The sequence below is a fragment of the Mercenaria mercenaria genome, chromosome 18, assembly GCF_021730395.1.
Source record: "Mercenaria mercenaria strain notata chromosome 18, MADL_Memer_1, whole genome shotgun sequence".
Taxonomy (NCBI): domain Eukaryota; kingdom Metazoa; phylum Mollusca; class Bivalvia; order Venerida; family Veneridae; genus Mercenaria; species Mercenaria mercenaria.
The window spans coordinates 20,509,889-20,532,500 of NC_069378.1; the positions used below are offsets into that span (position 1 = coordinate 20,509,889).

The 22,612-nt window shown below is 34.8% G+C and overlaps 1 protein-coding gene across 8 annotated transcripts in view; it reads right to left on the minus strand.

Moving 5' to 3' along the window:
- Nucleotides 1–12,410: 12,410 nt before the first annotated feature.
- LOC123538009 (collagen alpha-1(I) chain-like) overlaps nucleotides 12,411–22,612 on the minus strand; it is a 156,349-nt gene continuing 146,147 nt past the window's right edge. For all 8 annotated transcript variants that reach the window (XM_053530310.1, XM_053530309.1, XM_053530308.1 and 5 more), the window contains 4 exons: nucleotides 21,020–21,082; nucleotides 20,593–20,790; nucleotides 20,159–20,274; nucleotides 12,411–19,560 (listed from right to left, as the gene is read on the minus strand). In XM_053530310.1, the coding sequence (XP_053386285.1) occupies nucleotides 19,347–19,560; nucleotides 20,159–20,274; nucleotides 20,593–20,790; nucleotides 21,020–21,082 (591 nt within the window). In that variant the 3' untranslated portion in view covers nucleotides 12,411–19,346. The remainder of the gene's footprint in view (nucleotides 19,561–20,158; nucleotides 20,275–20,592; nucleotides 20,791–21,019; nucleotides 21,083–22,612) is intronic.

Below are 22,612 nucleotides of genomic sequence, written 5' to 3' on the forward strand. Positions count from 1 at the left end.
CGCCTTAGTTTGACGTCACACCCTCCCCTTCTAATCAATGGAATTCGTGGGCAAACTAATAAACAATAGCAAACAGTAATATTTTGAATAAATGTACACAGACTATTGTTTTTCTTTTACATATCTAATCAAACAAAAGACAAAGTTTTGAGAAAACATCTCTGTAATTAAGATAAAAACTGCCATAAGTGCAAGAACTATTTTTTGTAATGTACAAGAAGCACCTGCTGAGTTGCAATGCGGCTGGTGTGGCGTAGTTACGCATGATTGACATGCGACCTGGCATACAATGTATGCAGCGTTATTTGATCATGTGGGTTGTTCTAATTTTGGAAGGTCACGCCGATAATTAGCGGAGGGTGAAATGGGCCGCGCGACACGCCCAGTAAGGGAGGCGAGAACGATCCCTGAAGAAAACTGATTAAAATGTATAATCGAAGAATATCTTGTATACAGTTGTAGATGGTTTTAATATTTTATTTCAGCGGCGTAGCAGGAGCGTTGGACAGTTTAACAGTATCACTGATAATTTTAATATGAATTCATACAAAATATACGTCGCTGCAAAAGAACAATTTTAAATATTTTGGTCTGGGGTGTTTTGTATGTATGTGAAACACTTATTGTGTAAATACATATTTATGTTGTTCAAAGAACAATTGTTGATAATTGTCTGTATATATACATATTAAAAAGATATTGAGTTGTTTAACATCCGTTATTACCTAAACATTCGCTACAATTGTACTATATCTTAAATACGTTAAGGATTAACCAACTCATAATCTAATACAAGAAATGTCTTTTGTTTGACATGATACACTGTATGAAGAAATACTGAAACGCTAATATTTGTATTTAATATAGTCCATCAGAAGATGTCCCTACAGAATAAACAGGAATGGCTGCATAGCTTGCTTCTGGTCTAAATAACAAGGGCCATATTCATAAATACAAACAGAATATAGAATAAACAGTGGCTTGATTTGGGGTATCAGTCCGGGATGGGGCGGCATTCTATGTGTACTTGATATTCTTGTCACTAGCAGCCCCTGGTTCGGCAATATTTGACATTTTTGTGTCGGTTCGCCGTAAAGCCAAACTCATTCATTTATAGCCCCTGGTCAGTTTTCCCGAACTCGTGCATTTTAAACACCTGACTTTGCAGTAGGCTTTCTGCATATTAATTATATTGGGTACATGGGGTAGTTATGCACCTGTCAATATTTTGCCCGCCCGGGGGAGCGGCGGGCATACACGGGACTTTAGACAGAAGACCATTCCCGACAGGCGGGAATTTGACAAACATTTGATGTACCAACCAGGCTCTAGCGTGGGATTTAGACAAAAAAGGTTGTCCCTAGTGTGGGGATTTAGACAACAAAATTTTTGAAATGTCAAATTCCCCCGGGTCGGCCCGCCGCCCCCCTGGGCGGGCAAAATATTGACAGGTGCATTAGCCCGAATCATTTTTATTACAATGCGTACTTATTTTAAGGCTTTTCTTTTCGCACACACGTGTTCAATGATATGAAAAAAGGAAAAGAGGAAATTCGAAAACTTCTGATGACGACTGTTTAATTGTCTTTAGATCTGTTCAAAATTATGTATGATACAGGTCGTGTAATAATAGGTTACTATAGCTTTTTATGGGGAAATGTGCACGAGGTGCATATACGCGACTTTAAATAGGACCACTAAAGAACACTAAAGAACGAGTGCATATTTCCTGGTGCAAATATAATAACTTTTTTATTACATACGTATCTACACGTAAACATGTAATGTAAATATTATGGGTTCAATAGCCTGAATAAGATTGACAATACTGAATTAAATAAAAGAGTAATGCAAATTACGTCAGTGTATGGAAAAATATTGACGTTTCCGGTACCAGGGAATAGAAATGAGTATGTAATAAGGTTGGGTATCGCGGACATAAATGCACGAGCCATGTTGCAGGTGGCACGTATCTTTCAGAGAAATAGACCTACATATCTATACGTTCAAAACCACATATATTTCTTTGTAAACAGTGTTGTATTAGGCAGTCAATATGCGGTGTTTAGAGGCGTGTAATTTAATACCATCCGTACATCTTTTGTTTTGTTGCTGTTTTATACATCATACATGCGTACACTTTATCTTCCTGGTATCAGTTACTTTAGGTAAGACAGAAACAAGCGTTTTATATAATAGTATAAAGATCACTCAAACTTCTTTTTTCTAGACCTCCAGATTGTTGGAGCTAGTAAGGTGACGGAAGCTACGTCGGTATTGGCCTATAATAAACAGCCTCTGCAAATGGATTAGACCGGAGGATTTTTTTTCAACTACGCAGTGATTCCACGACACAATAATCATAGCGACTTAACCCTTTGAAAGAGAGTAATGCCCTCGACGCGGAGGTGTTGAGCGGGAAAAGCACATGTTCACGTACATAAACGACCAGGAATTACCTATTCACAGCAGATCACAATGTCCGCTATATCCCAATATTTCGTCCACTGCCTTGGTTACTGTAAAGTTGATCAGTCATAAACAGAGAGAAACTCTTGTAAAATATAGGTAACTGTGAGGCTGCTAGGATATAGGTAACTGTGAGGTTGATCGGTGTTAAACTGATAGAAAATCTTGTTAAATATAGGTTACTGTCAGGTTGATCAGTCATAAACTGAGAGAAAGTCTTGTAAAATATGGTAAATGTGAGGTTGATCAATCATAAACTGATAGAAAGTCTTGTAAAATATGGTAAATGTGAGGTTGATCAATCATAAACTGATAGAAAGTCTTGTAAAATATAGTAACTGCGAGGTTGATCAATCATAAACTTATATAAAGTCTTGTAAAATATAGATATCTGTGAGGTTGAACAGTCATAAACTGAGAGAAAGTCTAGTAAAATATGGTAAATGTGAGGTTGATCAATCATAAACTGATAGAAAGTCTTGTAAAATATAGGTATCTGTGAGGTTGAACAGTCATAAACTGATAGAAAGTCTTGTAAAATATGGTAAATGTGAGGTTGATCAATCATAAACTGATAGAAAGTCTTGTAAAATATGGTAAATGTGAGTTTGATCAATCATAAACTGATAGAAAGTCTTGTAAAATATGGTAAATGTGAGGTTGATCAATCATAAACCAATACAAAGTCTTGTAAAATATAGGTATCTGTGAGATTGAACAGTCATAAACTGATAGAAAGTCTTGTGAAATATGGTAAATGTGAGGTTGATCAATCATAAACTGATAGAAAGTCTTGTAAAATATAGTATCTGTGAAGTTGAACAGTCATAAACTGATAGAAAGTCTTGTAAAATATGGTAAATGTGAGGTTGAACAGTCATAAACTGATAGAAAGTCTTGTAAAATATGGTAAATGTGAGTTTGATCAATCATAAACTGATAGAAAGTCTTGTAAAATATGGTAAATGTGAGGTTGAACAGTCATAAACTGATAGAAAGTCTTGTAAAATATGGTAAATGTGAGTTTGATCAATCATAAACTGATAGAAAGTCTTGTAAAATATGGTAAATGTCAGGCTGATCAATCATAAACTGATAGAAAGTCTTGTAAAATATAGTAACTGTAAGGTTGAACAGTCATAAACTGATAGAAAGTCTTGTAAAATATGGTAAATGTGAGTTTGATCAATCATAAGTCTAGTAAAATATAAGTCTCTGCCAGGTTGATCAATCATAAACTGATAGAAAGTCTTGAAAAATATAGGTATCTGTGAGGCTGATCTGTTATAAACAGAGAGAAACCCAGGTTGAATAAAGTACTGGGAGGTTGATCTGTCATATAAAGGTAAAAACTCTTGTAGAATATAGGTAACTGTGAGGTTGGTCAGTCATATACAGGTAGAAACTCTTGAAGAATATAGGTCACTGTGTAGTTGGTCAGTCGTAAACAGGTAGAAACACTTGTAGAATACAGGTAACTGTGAGGTTGGTCAGACATATACAGGTAGAAACTCTTGTAGAATACAGGTAACTGTGAGGTTGGTCAGTCATAAAACAGAGAGAAACTCTTGTAGAATACAGGTAACTGTGAGATTGGTCAGTCATAAACAGGTAAAAACTCTTGTAGAATACAGGTAACTGTGAGGTTGGTCAGTCATAAACAGAGAAAAACTCTTGTAGAATACAGGTAACTGTGATGTTGGTCAGTCATAAACAGAGAGAGAGACTCTTGTAGAATACAGGTAACTGCAAGGTTGGACAGTCATAAACAGAGAGAAACTTTTGTAGAATACAGGTAACTTTAGGGTTGGTCAGTCATATACAGATAGAAACTCTTGTAGAATACAGGTAACTGTGAGGTTGGTCAGCCATATACAGGTAGAAACTCTTGTAGAATACAGGTAACTGTGAGATTAGTCAGTCATAAACAGAGAGAAACTCTTGTAGAATACAGGTAACTGCAAGGTTGGTCAGTCATAAACAGAGAGAAACTTTTGTAGAATACAGGTAACTGTGATGTTGGTCAGTCATATACAGATAGAAACTCTTGTAGAATATAGGTAACATTGGTCAGACAAAAAACAGAGAGAAACTCTTGTAGAATACAGGTAACTGTTAGGTTAGTCAGTCATATACAGATAGAAACTCTTGTAGAATATAGGTAACTGTGAGGTTGGTCAGTCATATACAGATAGAAACTCTTGTAGAATACAGGTAACTGCGATGTTGGTCAGTCATATACAGAGAGAAACTCTTATAAAATACAGGTAACTGTTAGGTTAGTCAGTCATATACAGATAGAAACTCTTGTAGAATATAGGTTATGTTGGTCAGCATATATAAAGAAACTCTTGTAGAATACAGGTAACAGTTTCATGAATATAGGGTCATAAATGTGGCCTCAACTCAAGAGTGTTAACAGCTTTTCCTTTGATTTGAGCGGGTGACCTAGTTTCTGACCCCAGATGACCAAGTTTTAAATTTGGCATAGGAATCATCAAGATAAACATTCTGACCAAGTTTCATGAAGATACGATCATAAATGTCTGTGACCACTAGGGTGTTAACAAGCTTTTCCTTTGATTTGACCTGGTGACCTAGTTTTTGACCCCACATGACCCAGTTTTGAACTTGGCCTAGATATCATCAAGATAAACATTCTGTGCAAGTTTGTTTCAAATGAAAATATAAATGAAACTTCTATATGGCTTAAAAGGCCAGAATAGAAAATTTTGCCCCTTTCAGGGTCAGTAACTCTAGAAACCATGATGGAATCTAGCAGGTTTTCAAAAGGAACCGAGATCTTATTGTGACTTAAGTTGTTTGTAAGTGTGGTTAAAATCGAATGTACATTCTTACCAGGTTTCATAAAGATAGGGTCATAAATATGGCCTATTGAGTGTTAACAAGCTTTACCTTTGATTTGAGTGGGTGATCTAGTTTTTTACCCCACATGACCCAGTTTCAAACTTGGCCTAGGAAGTATCAAGATAAACTTTCTGACCAAGTTTCATGAATATAGGATCATAAATGTGGCCTCAAGAGTGTTAACAAGCTTTTCCTTTGATTTGAGCGGGTGACCTAGTTTTGACCCCAGATGACCCAGTTTTGAACTTAGCATAGGAATCATCAAGATAAACATTCTGACCAAGTTTCATGAAGATAGGGTCATAAATGTTGCCTCTAGGGTGTTAACAAGCTTTTCCTTTGATTTGACCTGATGACCTAGTTTTTGACCCCAAATGACCAAGTTCAAACTTTGCCTAGATATCACCAAGATAAACATTCTGTGCAAGTTGTATCAAATCTAAGCATAAATGAAACCTATATATGGCTTAAAGGGCCAGAAAAGAAAATTTTGCCCATTTCAGGGTCAGTAACTCTAGAACCCATGATGGAATCTAGCTGGTTTTCAAAAGAAACTGAGATCTTATAGTGACTTCAGTTGTGTGCAAGTGTGGTTAAAATCGATTGTAAAATGTCACTTGGTAAAAATTAACAAATTTTGGCTCTTTCAGGGGTCAGTCAGGGTCCGTAACTCCGGTACCTATGATTGGATTTGATGGATTCATCATGGAATCCAAGATCTATTGTTGTTAAAAGATACTTTGCAAGTTTATATCAAATCAAACCATAAATGAAGTCTCTATATGGCTGCATAAGCCAGAATAGCAAATTTTGGCCCTTTAAGGGGCCATAACTGTGAAACCCATGATGGGATCTGGCCAGTTTCAAAAGGAACTAAGATATTATGCCAATAAAAAATACAAAAATACAAGTTGTGTGCAAGTTTGATTAAAATCCATTGCAAAATGTGGTCTCTCTCTCTATCATGTTCACAAGAAATTGTGGACAGACGGACGGACGACAGACGAAGGGCGATCACAAAAACTCACCTTGTTACTACGTGACAGGTGAGCTAAAACAAGATGTCCGAGTAAAGAATCGAACACAGACCGTCGCAGCAATAAAAACTTCGAGTAAAGTGTTACAAATGCTTTTCAATTTTCAATATAAAAATTAGTAACAAGAGGGTCATGATGACCCTGGATTGCTTACCTAAGTAATATGAGCTACATGTTTCAAATGTCAAACTGATGCTAAAATATTAAGAAAGTAGGTCAGTAGGTCACATTCATGGTCACTGAAAGTCAGTGTTAAGATCTGTGTGCAAAACTCATACGTCATCCAAATTTCAAGGCTGTATCTCAAACAAGAGGGTCATGACGACCCTGGATCACTCACCTGAGTAATATGAGCTACATGTATCAAATGTCAAACTGATGCTTAACTATTAAGAAAGTAGGTCAGTAGGTCACATTCATGGTAACTGAAAGTCAGTGTTAAGATCTGGGTGCAAAACTCATACGTCATCCAAACTTGAAGGCTGTATCTCAGACAAGAGGGTCATGACGACCCTGGATCGCTCACCTGAGTAATATGAGCTACATGTATCAAATGTCAAACTGATGCTTAACTATTAAGAAAGTAGGTCAGTAGGTCACATTCATGGTAACTGAAAGTCAGTGTTAAGATCTGTGTGCAAAACTCATACGTCATCCAAACTTGAAGGCTGTATCTCAAACAAGAGGGTCATGACGACCCTGGATCGCTCACCTGAGTAATATGAGCTACATGTATCAAATGTCAAACTGATGCTTAACTATTAAGAAAGTAGGTCAGTAGGTCACATTCATGGTAACTGAAAGTCAGTTTTAAAATTGGTGTGCAAAACTGTACACGTCATCCAAATTTCAATGCTGTATCTTAAAAAACAAGAAAGAAGGTCAGCAGGTCACATTCATGGTCACTGAAAGTAAGTTTTAAGATCAATTGCAAAACTGTACATGTCATCCAAATTTCAAGGCTGTATCATAAAAAAACTAGAAAGTAGGTCAGCAGGTCACATTCATGGTCACTGCAGGTAAGTTTTAAGATCAATTGCAAAACTGTACATGTCATCCAAATTTCAAGGCCATATTTTAAACAAGAGGACCATGATGGTCCTGAATCGCTCACCTGACTCCACATGACCCAATTTTCATGAAGATCCATTGAAAAATATGGCTTCTAGAGAGGTCACAAGGTTTTTCTATTATTTGACCTAATGACCTAGTTTTTGAAGGCACATGACCCAGTTCTGAACTTGACCTAGATATTATCAAGGTGAACATTCTCACCAATTTTCATGAAGATCTCATGAAGAGTATGGCCTCTGGAGAGATCACAAGGTTTTTCTATTTTTATACCTACTGACCTAGTTTTGACCACAAGTGACCCAGTTTCAAAATTTATCTAGATATCATCAAGATGAGCATTCAGACAAATGTTCATGAAGATCCATTGAAAAATATGGCCTCTAGAGTGGTCAAAAGGTTTTTCTATTTTTAGACCTACTGACCTAGTTTTTTACTGCAGTTGACCCAGTTTCGAACTTGACCTTAGATATCATCAAGATGAATATTCAGACCAACTTTCATACAGATTCCATGAAAAGTACGGCCTCTAGAGAGGTCACAAGGTTTTTCTATTTTTAGACCCACTGACCTAGTTTTTGACCGCACGTGACCCAGTTTCAAACTTGACCTAGATATCATTAAGATGAACATTCAAACCAACTTTCATACAGATCCCATAATAATATGGCCTCTAGAGAGGTCACAAGGTTTTTCTATTATTTGACCTACTGACCTAGTTTTTGATGGCACGTGACCCACTTTCGAACTTGACCTAGATATCATCAAGATAAACATTCTGACCAATTTTCATAAAGATCCATTGAAAAGTATGGCCTCTAGAGAGGTCACAAGGTTTTTCTATTTTTAGACCTACTGACCTAGTTTTCAACCGCACGTGACCCAGTTTCGAACTTGACCTAGATATCATCAAGATGAACATTCTGACCAACTTTCATAAAGATCCCATGAAAAATGTGACCTCTAGAGTGGTCACAAGCAAAAGTTTACGGACGGACGGGCGCACGGAAGGACAAACGCACGGACGACGGACAATGGACGCCACGCGATCACAAAAGCTCACATTGTCACTTTGTGACAGGTGAGCTAAAAACGAGAAAGTAGGTCAGTAGGTCATACTCATTGTCACAAACATTCTGATCAATTCTCATGAGTTTTAAACTTAAACTTAGGTCTCAGAGTTAACAAGCTTTACCTTTGATTTGAACTGGTGACTTAGTTTTTGACCCCACCTGACCAAGATTGGTACTTGACCTAAAGATCATCAAGATTAACATTCTGACCAAGTTTCATTAAGACATGGTCATAAATGTGACCTCTTCCTTTCCTTCCTTCGCTTTTCCATTGATTTGACCTAGTGACCTAGTTTTTGACCCCACATGACCCAGATTTGAACTTGACCTTAAGGTCATTAAGAATAACACTCTGACCAAGTTTCATTAAGATATGGTCATAAATGTGGCCTCTAAATGTTAACTAGCTTTTCCTTTGATTTCTTGACCTGGTGACCTAGTTTTTGCTCCCACATGATCCAGATTCCAACTTGACCTAAAGATCATCAGGATTAACATTCTGACCAAGTTTCATGAAGATACAGTCATAAATGTGACCTCTAATGTTAACAAGTTTTTCCTTTGATTTGACCAGGTGACCTAGTTTTTGACCCCACATGACCCAGATTCGAACTTGACCTAGAGGTCATCAAGACAAACATTCTGATCAATCCTCATGAGTTTCAAACTTAAAATCGGGTCTCTAGTGTTAAGAAGCTTTACCTTTGATTTGACCTGATGACCTAGTTTTTGAACCCATATGATCCAGATTCGAACATGACCTAAAGATCATCAAGGTTAACATTCTGACCAAGTTTCATGAAGATACAATCATAAATGTGGCCTCTAGAGTGTTAACAAGCTTTTCCTTTGATTTCTTGACCTGGTGACCTAGTTTTTGATCCCACTTGACCCAGATTTAAACTTGACCTAAAGATCATCAGGATTAACATTCTGACCAAGTTTCAAAGAGATATTATCATAAATGTGGCCTCTAGAGTGTTAATAACCTTTTCCTTTGATTTGACCTGATGACCTAGTTTTTGAACCCACCTGACCCAGATTTGAACTTGACTGAAAGATTATTAACATTCTGACAAAATGTCGTTAAGACATGGTCATAAATATGGCCTCTAGAGTGGTAACTAGCTTTTCCTTTGATTTAACCTGTTGACCTAGTTTTTGACCCCACCTGACCCAGATTCCAACCTGACCTAAAGATCATCAAGATTTACATTCTGACCAAATTTCTTTAAGATAAGGTCATAAATGTGGCCTCTAGAGTGTTAACAAGTTTTTCCTTTGATTTGACCTGGTGACCTAGTTTTTCACCCAATATGACCCAGATTCAAACTTGACCTGAAGATCATTAAGACTAACATTCTGACCAAGTTTCATGAAGATACAGTCATAAATGGGGCCTCTGGAATGTTAAGCTTTTCCTTTGATTTGACCTAGTGACCTAGATTTTGGCCCCAGATGACCCAATATTGAACTCATCCAAGATTTTATTGAGGGTAACATTCTGACTAAGTTTCATTAAGATTGGGCCAAAATTGTGACTTCTAGAATGTTAACAGTGAAATTGTTGACGACAGACACAGGGCAATCACAAAAGCTCACCTGAGCACGAAGTAGGTCAGTAGGTCAAGGTCACAGTCAAGTGACCCCTAATTACTTGGGGGTAATTATAATTAAACAGTCTTGGAAATATGATCAGATAATTTTTGAAGTATTTTTTCCTATATAATCATATACAAGTGCCCCCGGGACGGGGCCTCTTTTCACCCTAGGAGCATAATTTGAACAATCTTGTTAGAGAACCACATGGCAATGCTACATACCAAATATCAAAGGCCTATGTCTTGTGGTTTCAGACAAGAAGATTTTTTTTTCCCTATATGTCTATGTAAAACTTGGGAACCCTGGGGTAGGGCCTCTTTTCACCCGAGGGGCATAATGTGAACAATCTTCATAGAGGACCATTAAATGATGTTTTTGCTGTTTTACGATCTGGAGGCCAGTGCCTTTAAGACATACTGTGGTGATAAGAAATCTTGTCCTGATTTATTTCTCTCAATCATCATATTTTATTAGGTTTGAATGGTCTTCTAGAAATAAAACCTGCTGTAATACAAGAGGACCATGATGGTCCTGAATCGCTCACCTCTTCCCACGACCCAGTTTTAAGTATGACGTCTTTTTTTCTATTATTTGACATAGTGACCTAGTTTTTGAGCTCATGTGACCCAGTTTTGAACTTGACCTAGATATTATCAAGATAAAAATTCTGACCAATTTTCATGAAGATCCATTGAAAAATATGGTCTCTAGAGAGGTCACAAGGTTTTTCTATTATTTGACATATTGACCTAGATTTCGAAGGTACGTGACCCTGTTTTGAACTTTACCTAGATATCATCAAGGTGAACATTCTCACTAGTTTTCATGAAGATCTCATGAAAAATATGGCCTCTAGAGAGGTCACAAGGTTTTTTTATTATTTGACCTACTGACCTAGATTTTTAAGGCACGTGACCCAGTTTCAAACTTGACCTAGATATCATCAAGATGAACATTCTGACAAATTTTTATGGGGATCAATTCACAAGTATGGCCTCAGAGAGGTCACAAGGTTTTTCAATTTTTAGACCTACTGACCTAGTTTTGGACCGCACATGACCCTGTTTCGAACTTGACCTAGATATCATCAAGATGAACATTCAGACCAATTTTCATACAGATCCCATGAAAAATATGGCCTTTAGAGAGGTCACAAGGTTTTTCTATTATTTGACCTACTGACCTAGTTTTTGATGGCACGTGACCCACTTTCGAACTTGACCTAGATATCATCAAGATGAAAATTCAGACCAACTTTCATACAGATCCCATGAAAAATATGGCCTTTAGAGAGGTCACAAGGTTTTTCTATTATTTGACCTACTGACCTAGTTTTTGAAGGCACGTGACCCACTTTCGAACCTGACCTAGATGTCATCAAGGTGAACATTCTGACCAATCTTCATGAAAATCTCATGAAATATATGGCCTCTAGAGAGGTCACAAGGTTTTTCTATTTTTAGACCTACTGACCTAGTTTTTGACCGCACGTGACCCAGTTTCAAATTTGACCTATATATCATCAAGATGAACATACAGACCAACTTTCATACAGATCCCATGAAAAATATGGCCTTTAGAGAGGTCACAAGGTTTTTCTATTACTTGACCTACTGACCTAGTTTTTGAAGGCACATGACCCAGTTTCGAACTTGACCTAGATATCATCAAGGTGAACGCTCTGACCAATTTTCATGAAGATCTTTTGAAAAATATGGCCTCTAGAGAGGTCACAAGGTTTTTCTATTTTTAGACCTACTGACCTAGTTTTTGATGGCACGTGACCCAGTTTCGAACTTGACCTAGATATTATCAAGGTGAACATTCTGACCAATTTTCATGAAGATCTTGTGAAATATATGGCCTCTAGAGAGGTCACAAGGTTTTTCTATTTTTAGACCTACTGACCTAGTTTTTGATGGCACGTGACCCAGTTTCGAACTTGACCTAGATATCATCAAGGTGAACATTCTCACCAATTTTCATGAAGATCTTGTGAAATATATGGCCTCTAGAGAGGTCACAAGGTTTTTCTATTTTTAGACCTACTGACCTAGTTTTTGAAGGTATGTGACCCAGTTTCGAACTTGACCTAGATATCATCAAGATGAACATTCTGACCAACTTTCATAAAGATCCCACAAAAAATGTGACCTCTAGAGTGGTCACAAGCAAAAGTTTACGGACGGACGGACGCACGCACAGACGGACGACGGACACCCCACAATCACAAAAGCTCACCTTGTCACTTTGTGACAGGTGAGCTAAAAAAGTAAAAAATAACACATAGTTTTTAACATTTACATAGTTTTATTCAGAGATATAGCATGGCTGTGAAATAAGTTAATAAATGAAAATAAGAGAGAATACAAATGGAAAGAAAATGTACTTAGCACAATGCATTCTACAGAGCTGATGAAAGTTGTTTATTTCAATATATAACAATGCTGCTATTAACATTTGTCAAATCTGAGAGTATACTATATAAAAATGCTGTTGAACACAGTGAAAAATGTTCGTTATCAAACAGAAAGCAGATTTTATACAATATTTTACCCCATGAAAAATAACCAAAATGTGATTTTGATCTGGAAAAATGTATCAAAATTGACAGATGATGATAGAACTTTAAATAAATAAATCAATAAAATTCCACTTTAAAAATCAAGATTTCATTTCATTGATTAAAGACCGAAAGTACAAAAAACTGGGAATAAACCATTAAGAAAATGTTAACATGTCTGCACTTAATTTCTTAGAAGACAACAGTTGATAAGAGTACTCCTTCATAGCTTACCAAAGACAAACATCAAAACACCAAAATGGCTCAAACAAAACCTACTAAACTTTCACTACCAATCAATACATTAAAATGAACTTTCTCAACCAAAATCAACACATTCTACATAAAATTACATTTTCCAGAAGAAAAACATAATGCAATATATTTGTAGTATTGTTTTTCTACATGTACATAAAAAACTACAGTAAAATATTTTTACATTTACTCAAACTTCTTTCCTCAATACTGCTCTCTTTTGTTTGATTTTTATTTTTTTTTCATAAAAATGTATCTTATTTGTTACAAACATGCAAAATCACCTGTCAGAAACACATAATGAGGATGCATAGATAAAGCTTGTTTATACAGTAAATTCGTAAAAAAAATCATGGATAAAAAGTTAAGAGATAGTGATAGGTAAAATTCTTACGAATGGAAAAAAAGTGTTTTACAGTGTATATCAATTAAGAGAAAGTATATACTGGCCAAAAATCATCACAATACACAGAATACAAATCTACACAAAATACTTGTAACATAAACATGTCAAAAGGGGAGAGGAAATAAAAATATATTGAAATGCAAAATATTGTGTTTTTTCTTCAGTACATTACAAAAGCTTTATCATTCGTTCTTAATCTAATCCTAAGACTAAGTAATCATTAGTTAAAATTTGTCATTTTTATTATATATCTTAAAATGATTCTATCATATATATATAACTGAAATAAAGTATGTATTTTTAACAATCATTTCTTATTGAAATCCCTTATGTTTTTGTTAATGAACATAACATGGTTGTCTCCCTTGCATTTAAGGGACACAATGATGATTGAATGTCTTGAAGTGTGAAGAATTTCCACTACATTCTAACATTTATCCAAAATTCAGACCATAAATTGACTTGAACAATAAGTCTGGACTATGTCAAACTGATAAAAAAGATTTAAGTGTTCAGAGCTAGAAAACCCCATGCCTCACAAGGGATGGTGAATAACACCCAAACACCGTCCTCACCTAGAAAGTTTTAGCACCAGAAAATATCTGATATGCAGAAAATTTTCAATTTTACTAACAAAACCATTACTGATGGTAATAATCTTCTTGTAATTTTCAGAATAATTTTAGCACCGACTCTTACATCTCACTATATTTTGTCTGAGCCATTTTGGCATTCATTTTTCGCTTTTTACACCAGGATATCAAATTTTGATTTAAAGCATAAGCAAATGAAATGTAACGAATCGTAATGAAAAAAAAAGAAGAAATAACAAAAATGTTGATACATATGTTATGCATTTTATACTTTATAGCACACAAATTAAACTAGCAAAAATGTAAATAAACGTAAAATATATCTGCAGTAGCTTTTCACTAAAAGTTAGATACAGGTCAGCTGAAACTTTTTAGTTTTAGAATGTACGCCAAACTTTTTAACAATTCCACTACAATCAGCACGCTATGAACTTCCATACATATCTGATCAAACTTTTAAACAGTTTAAAAAAAAGACTAATTCTCAAAATCTCACAAGTTTATAGCTGGAAGTCGTTATGCTTCATCACCGGTTAATTCAAATATGGATTTATGATAAAAATAGTACAAAACTTTCACAAGACTCACTTAATAAACTGTAAGCCTACTTCTCAGATCTAATGCCTCTGTAATATATTTGAGCCACGCCATGAGAAAACCAACATAATGGGTGTGCGACCAGCATGGATCCAGACCAGCCTGCGCATCCGTGCAGTCTGGTCAGGATCCATGCTGGTCGCTAACAGTTTCTCTAATTACAATAGGCTTTGAAAGCGAACAGCATGGATCCTGACCAGACTGCGCAGATGCGCAGGCTGGTCTGGATCCATGCTGGTCGCACAGCCACTATGTTGGTTTTCTCATGGCATGGCTCATTTGTGATTTATATGATGATACAATGAAATCTCGTCTTTTTTTAAAAAAAAAAAAAATGAAATAACAGAAGTGTCTAGGAGCCTTAACCAATAAATACATTGTGCAGCCAGATAAAATTTCAAACCCACTTAATTGGGAAAAAAATTCTGATAGGTTGTGTATGAAGACTTCATTTGGTAAGAACTAATCAGATTCGAAAATATGGTCTAAAGACTGGTTGGTGTATATTATTAGAGTTTAAAACAATAAATATTTGAATCGAAGTGTGTCCAAGACCAAGTCTTAGGGATTTGTAGAAATTTGTGGCTTGCAGGCTAGAAAATATATTTAGTCAATCTGACAGTATGATAATTAGGGCACTTAGAAAAACTTGTAACTAAACAACCAACTGACATTATTTATTACAGAAAACTACAGCTCTAATTACAGGACAAATGCACTTTACTGGTACATATCATTTCAATCAAATCTACTACTAAATCTTTCTTCTTATTTGTGTTCCTGTCCACACCTGGTCATACCCCTGCTATGTTAATGCACAGATAGTTATTGCTTTATATTGCAATTAACGAATTTTAAAATCCTTGCAATAAATATATACCAGTAAAGTACTTCATGTCCAAAATTATACATGTAATAAAATTTTGTTCTGATTAAGCTCTTTTCTTTGGCACACATGAATTGTTCAATCTCACATCTTATACAGTCATTCTCACTTACATTACACCTTATAAGAATACAATTAATTCAGAATAAAAGTATCCATTTTTTACCACATTGGTACAAATTTTACTTTCAATTTAAAATTAAGTAAAACTATTTTAAATACTGTAACTTTACCAAGAAAAAAATGTGTCATTCTGTTAAACTGATTATGGAGAAAGCAGGAACACTTTAATATACACCATAATTATTTAACTTTTCCTAGTTTTCATATGGGTATATTTGTCAATGCTGTCACAAGTCTTTGAAGTGACCTGTCCATATTTTAAATAAAGGGTATGTATCCATTTATCAGTTCATCTATTTTAGTAAACCATCTCCATATCTCCCCATATCTCGTTTTAACTTTTGTAAATTTGTGTTGCAGAAAGACAACTTTTTTACAGATTTTCAAACAGATAATGAAAACTTGTCACTATTCAGGTATTTAATAACAGTATGCTTTTAAGGTGAAATGTAGCTACCAAAATACAGGGTTTACATTCTAGTAAACTTATCTCAAACACCAGCATTTATTCAATATGAAGTTAAAAGATTGTAGCACTCAAGTATATCTGCAGTTGATTTGATTTGGGTTGGGTTTTACAGCACACTAACACTTTTCAGGTTATATGGTGCCAAACTGGACAAAAAATTGTTGGTTTCATATCTCATTTATATAAAAATAAAAATATGAGGTATGAAATCAAAACTTTTATACCTGCTGGAATCACAGAGATACAGCAAGACCAATCATTCAGACTCTATAAGTCCCCCTCTTACAATCATTGAGACATCTCTAGGGCCAAATGTATAAAACAAAGTTTATCTTCATGAATTAATTTTTTTTTCAGAATTGTAAAAACTTGTAGGAAGGCAAACACATGTATTACTTGTGAAGAAACATTATTACATGATATCTCTAAAAGGCTATGAAGTATTGTAGGTGATTTAACACAGAAATCCATAATACTATTACAAACATATATAGATAAGCTTCTAAATGGAATATAGAAGAACATAACATGTTGATATTTAGGTTTCTATAATGCTTGAATGAAGATTTAAATGCTATTTTGACCAATAGAAATATTGGTATAGCTGCTCAAATTTATCTTTAAATGGTATTTAAAACTTATGACAATAAAATGTTTCGTTTTAAAGCTGGAATTCATCTTTAAAAGCTATTCGAGTCGTTTGACAATTAAATGTTTTTAAAATGGCAAGGGACTGTGCATTTTTAAAAAGCTATTTAAGCATATGATATCCTATACATGCCATGAAACAAGTGCTACATATATCTCCATGAAGTTCAACAGTATTCTTCCTAGATAAGTTTTCTTCTTAATTTCGTTTTCAACTATTTTATTATAGAGGAGTTCACTTAATGCTGAATTATGCTCCAAAGCAGTTTATTTACACGAAACCAATAAAATTCATTATGTCGGTTTACACAAAATTTTTATTCAGACATATTTCATGTTTACATATAGTAACAAACATGTATATACAGTAACAGACATCTATTTTTAGAATCATATTTATATAATTATAGTAACAGATGTTTCATATATTTTTTTCAGATGAATACTTTTTCCAGTGGATCCAAAAACAAAATTTTTAAAATCTTGATACAGAGGGTAAACATAAATATGGAAATTACTCTGGTAAAGATAGAAAGCATACAGAATGTAACTTAAATGTATACAACAGTCACTATCTACAGAAGTCAGAATTATTCAAATTAACAATGAAAATACAAAAACACCATACTTTCCCCTTACAGGGGTGTTGTAATACTTTGATACAAAATTCTATTTACAAATTTTGGCATGCAGCTCTACCTTCTGTACACATACATCCATGTCTCGTAAATTTCGCTGAAAAGATCAAAGTCACATAATATCTATATAATACTTTTGAGGATGTGATTTGAGGTCGCATGAAGATGGTCTGACAGACTTCAGCATAAAAGTACTAATTTATCAAAACGTTTGATCTAGTTTTTGTACCTGCTTGTACAAAAACAGAAGAACATTTTCTGTAATTAGTCTAAACTTCAAAACCCTGCAGAATACATTCAGTAAAATTCTGGTCAAGTCTTTGTTCATTAATGTTGTATGTATTTTTCTATAGATTCAAACACCTAAAATAACATTGATCAACTTGCAGTGGGACTGTAGCCTACAAAACAACAGGAAAAGGGGTCTGCCACTCAACTTTGATGACCTGCATTTGAAACTCACTTAAATGCAGCTCTTATGTCCATGTGTATCTTTCATGTAGAACCTAACATCTTTTTTTAATCTCGTAACACTATTTGAGCCGTGCCATGAGAAAATCAATATAGTGGCTTTGCGACCACTATGTTGGTTTTCTCATGGCGCGGCTCATTTAGAGATGCAGTTTCTACATCAGACGTCTTCACTAATTTTCGCTGTCAATCCTCTTCAGACCTACTATGTAGGTTACATTTCATTCTCTAATATTTTCTAATTCACTAATCTATAAAAAGAACTAAATGACACTTTCCATGAAACTTACGAGAACAACACACCTACAATTGTAAACAGGAACTAATCCATACACTCCAAAAAAAGCAAATTTACAACTTGCAAAAAAAGGCACATACTGGGATATAGGGCTGGTGCACCCAAGAATTTTAATAGTATATATTCAAGCTAATTGGATATCAAAATGCAGCAAGAATATATTGTTTGAATAAAGCGAAAATTACAGAACGAAAGGGAGCCAGAATTCTCTGAATAAAACAAAGACTATATCTGGAGTTTTTTCTCCACATTTTGTGAAATGTGACTATGACAACACCTCTCAAGTCTGAGACTTCTTTACATACATGTGACTCTACTTTTCAAGTAACTTAGCTGTTTTCCGTTTTTATTTTCATAACTGAGAGGCACTGTTTTATTTACTCCAATAGAAATTTAGTACAAACATTTCCAGCAAAATGTTGCAACTCATTGGAAGACAGAATTTAAAACATGATCCAATCAGATATGGCATATATAAGGCAGCCAATTATCAGTTACAGCCTCTGACCTACAGTTGCAGGACACACCTTCTGATTTTCATTGGTTAGCCTATCTAAAAGTGGCGAATCAGAAATTGAATACAATTAAAGCAGCCAATGAAAAGCTAGGATACAACAGTAAAGCAAGGAAGGTCTGCTTTACAGAGGGAGGAGCATTTATCGGCAAGACAAAGACTTGAGTGCACCTTACAATGAATTTTTTCTTGGCAAAATGCTATCAGTTTATGAGTGTTTGAAACAAGTCTCATCAACTTCTATAATGACACAATGAACTCATACATGTAACTTTTCAAGGAGGCATAGGATAAATTCATGCAATAGTTTACTTAATCAAAATTTGATTAATTACAGACTCAACAAGGTCATAAACATTGCTCAACATTATTTTGTGTCAAATATGATTACAGTAATTACCTAAAAATGAGATTTCCACCCCAGAGATGAAAAAGGAATACATGTATGTAAGTTCATTTTGTAGAAAACTTCATGATTCAAGCAGCTATACACTAAATAAAAAACCTACAATAAGTAATATGGCAACAATTTTCACTATTTTCCATGGATTTTCATTGGTCAACTGTAATTTGAAATAGTCCAATCAGATCTTTTCTCCAGCAGATCACATGACTTCAAGCAACCAATAAACAGTCACTTTTGTAACACTAACAACAAAATAATGATATCACAGATCTTTTTTGTTTATCTAAAGTTAACTGTGTCAACTTAACTTGTCTGTTTTTATTTTTCTTCAAAATTACATTTTTTTTTCTACATTAATTTCACTTTCTTAGTCGGATCTGACTTGTGATTTCAACACATAACACAACAAATGCATTATTGCAGCTATATTCATCCATCTCCATAACTTTACCCTTCATCAGAGGACTTCCAAGACCAGTTGCGTAGCGCGAGTGTGAGCTCCACCCTCGGCAAGATTTTTCCTCCATTCTGTTTCCTTTACGGTCAGAACCATGCCATAACACTTTCATTGGCCTGAAAAGTTAATGACAAAGATATAAACAATTTCAATAGGAGAACAAATATTTACTAAAGCTAAAATGTACATATTCAAAATGTTGGCATATTTTTAATCCAAGTTTATCTCCACAAGTCTTTTCCATAAAACATACATGTTGCAATTTATAAATACTAGATCAGATTTCTGGTTTCACCTGATGGTACCAAAATAAAGTGATAATACTAAAAATCAAAATAATTTTGATCATCATGCAAAGAAATTTCAGCCTGACGGTACGCCTGAAGCTTACTGTCCATCTTCACATATAACGAGTACTTGCTAATAAGACGCACACCAATACTGGACTAACAGTCTGGGGGTATATGAATCACTCTCGAGTCCACTTCCTGGGAACACCAGTACTGCTGTCATATAAGAAGGTTGTGACCCTTGTGGTGTTCAAATCCACATCCTTAGGTACTTGCACTTTGTGTTCAGTGTGAGCCTTCCACATTTAAGCTTTTAACAGCATATTAACTTTCTAAACAAATCAGATAAAAAAAAAGGATGTTCACATCAGAAAGAAAAAAATAGTTGTTTTTTTCTCGATAAAGGAAACAAAAAAAACTTTACCATTTAGGATCATCTTTGATGTTATTCCCATTGAAGGAATAGATGGCTGCTCCATGATTGAAAGGTCCACCAGCACCGTTAGTTAAGTCATTCCAGGAGTTAAACAGGATTTCATCCTGAAATTAGAAACAAGTTATTTTGACTTAAGGCCTTCCTGAAAGATTAACTGACTGTGTCTGGTAAGCTCATTATTTTTACATGCTAACAAATCATTAAAACCCGTGGCTGATTTTTTTTTGTGTGGATTTGGTGTCGAGTCAATCCACAAAATTATTGAACTACAAAACACTTCAAAGAAAAGATTTCTGTAAATATCTTACTCTGTTTAGCCTAGTCTTTACAATTAAATAAAGTATATATCCAAGTAGTATCAAATGTGTTTTATAATCTTTTAACAGAACTAAATTATGCAATTTTAGAATAATGTTACTTACCTTTGAATTGACAATCGGAACACTTCTGTCGATAGGGTAGTAGACCAAAGAGTCTAAGTTTTGATCTGACGATGACAGGAAGGCTCGGAAAGTACCGTTCATTCCATTTTCACGTGCTTCACGATGGCACAAGTAGTCAGCTCCACGGATTCCACGTAGTCTGCCATTGTGTGGCTCGTTCAGAGCAATCATATGTAACTGAATAGATAATAAATTCCGTTAGTTTATTTGTCATAAATATTATGTTGACACTGTTTTACTGACATAGGGTTGAAAAAATTGCCCGGCAACTGTGATTCCAGCGATATCAAACCTATCACCCCATCTTCACTTTATATCAAATTTCATGGATGTGAAACAAACTATTAGTTTGCAATAATGTATTGTCAAAAAAAAATACTAAATTCAGATACACAGTTATTCTTACCCTTGGCCTGTCAGAAATTCGGTTGTTATCTGGAATCTGAATAGCAGCTGGAGTAGTTGAAGGCTGAAAAAACAACAAAATAAAACAATCATCAACATTACTATGGCAACGCAACACATTATACAATAAAAAAGTCTTCATATATGATTAATGTATATGAATGTTAAAACAGGTTAATAGAGCTCTATGTATATAAAGCAAATTATATTTCTCACTATAACATTACAATTATTTTTTCTACCTTGCAGAGAACAAGTGTCATGAAAAGCTTATCTATTATTCTAATTAATTGAAATAAAAGGTTTTCATTAGTTAATCAAGTGTATGACATCATTCAAAAACAGTCTCTAAATAACCAATAGTATTTAATGTTACAAAAGGTCTACAATTTCATTGGTTTATCCTCTTTAACTTTGGGGTTAGATTTTTTTTACGGAATTTTTAAAACTACAATTAAACTTAACTTGGAACGAAAGTATTCTAAAATGATAAAACAAAAAAATTAACACTTGGTTGCAATGTCAAAGTAAAAGTAAGCAATATTGAATCCATTCAGCAAATTTTAACAATACCATATCAATTACTAGTACTTAAACCGATAAATCGAAAAAAGTAAAAAATATCGCAGCCATTGACAGTTGCTCATCTGTGACTTATCACTTAAACAGACAGTCTTACAAGTACGGGGAAGACATTTAAAACGTCATGTGAAAAATAGAATAAATGGCAAAAGCCATTTTTTTTAAACAAATCAATAAAAAAGTGAAAAACGAAAACATATGAAAAAGCAGTGTGTAAAACTAAAAAGGTGTTAGTGTAAGTGTGAATGTTAGAAGATGAAGAAATCAATTGCAGATGAATATTAATAAAGCAAAATGAGCCATACCATGAGAAAACCAACATAGTGTATTTGTGACCAGCATGGATCTGGACCAGCCTGTGCATCAGCACAGTCTGGTCAGGATCCATGCTGTTCGCATATGGTTTCTCTAATTTTAATAGGCTTTGGAAGCGAACAGCATGGATCCTGACCAGACTGCGCAGATGCGCAGGCTGGTCTGGATCCGTGCTGGTTGCAAATGCACTATGTTGGTTTTCTCATGGTGCGGCTCATATGGAACCTGCTTACAATACTTAAGCTAACGTTAGACTATCAGCTAAGAAATGTAACTGTTTTGACGTTTGTGAAAAAAGCGCAGAATTACAGACAAGTGACATACAATGTTTTGTTCAAAATTCATGGCTGCAGATTTTTCTTTTCTCAAAACTTGAGCGTTACTACTATGCTTTCTTGATTACATGGACATAACAGATTTACATTAATAAAATTGTCCATAGATCTAACAAACCAATGAAAATTAATCTCCCACGGATATTAACCTTTAGCCTGCTGGCGGCGAATATTTCAGCCTTTGCGACCAGTGCAGACCAAGATCAGCCTGCACATCCGTGCAGTCTGATCATGGTCTGCACTGTTCACTATTCAGTTAGTAAATTTTCAGTGAACACCCCTTCGAATAATAAATGGTCTTGCCCAAACTGAATGATGGAACAGTCCATTTTAGAAATTTAGCAGGCTAAGGGTTAATGATT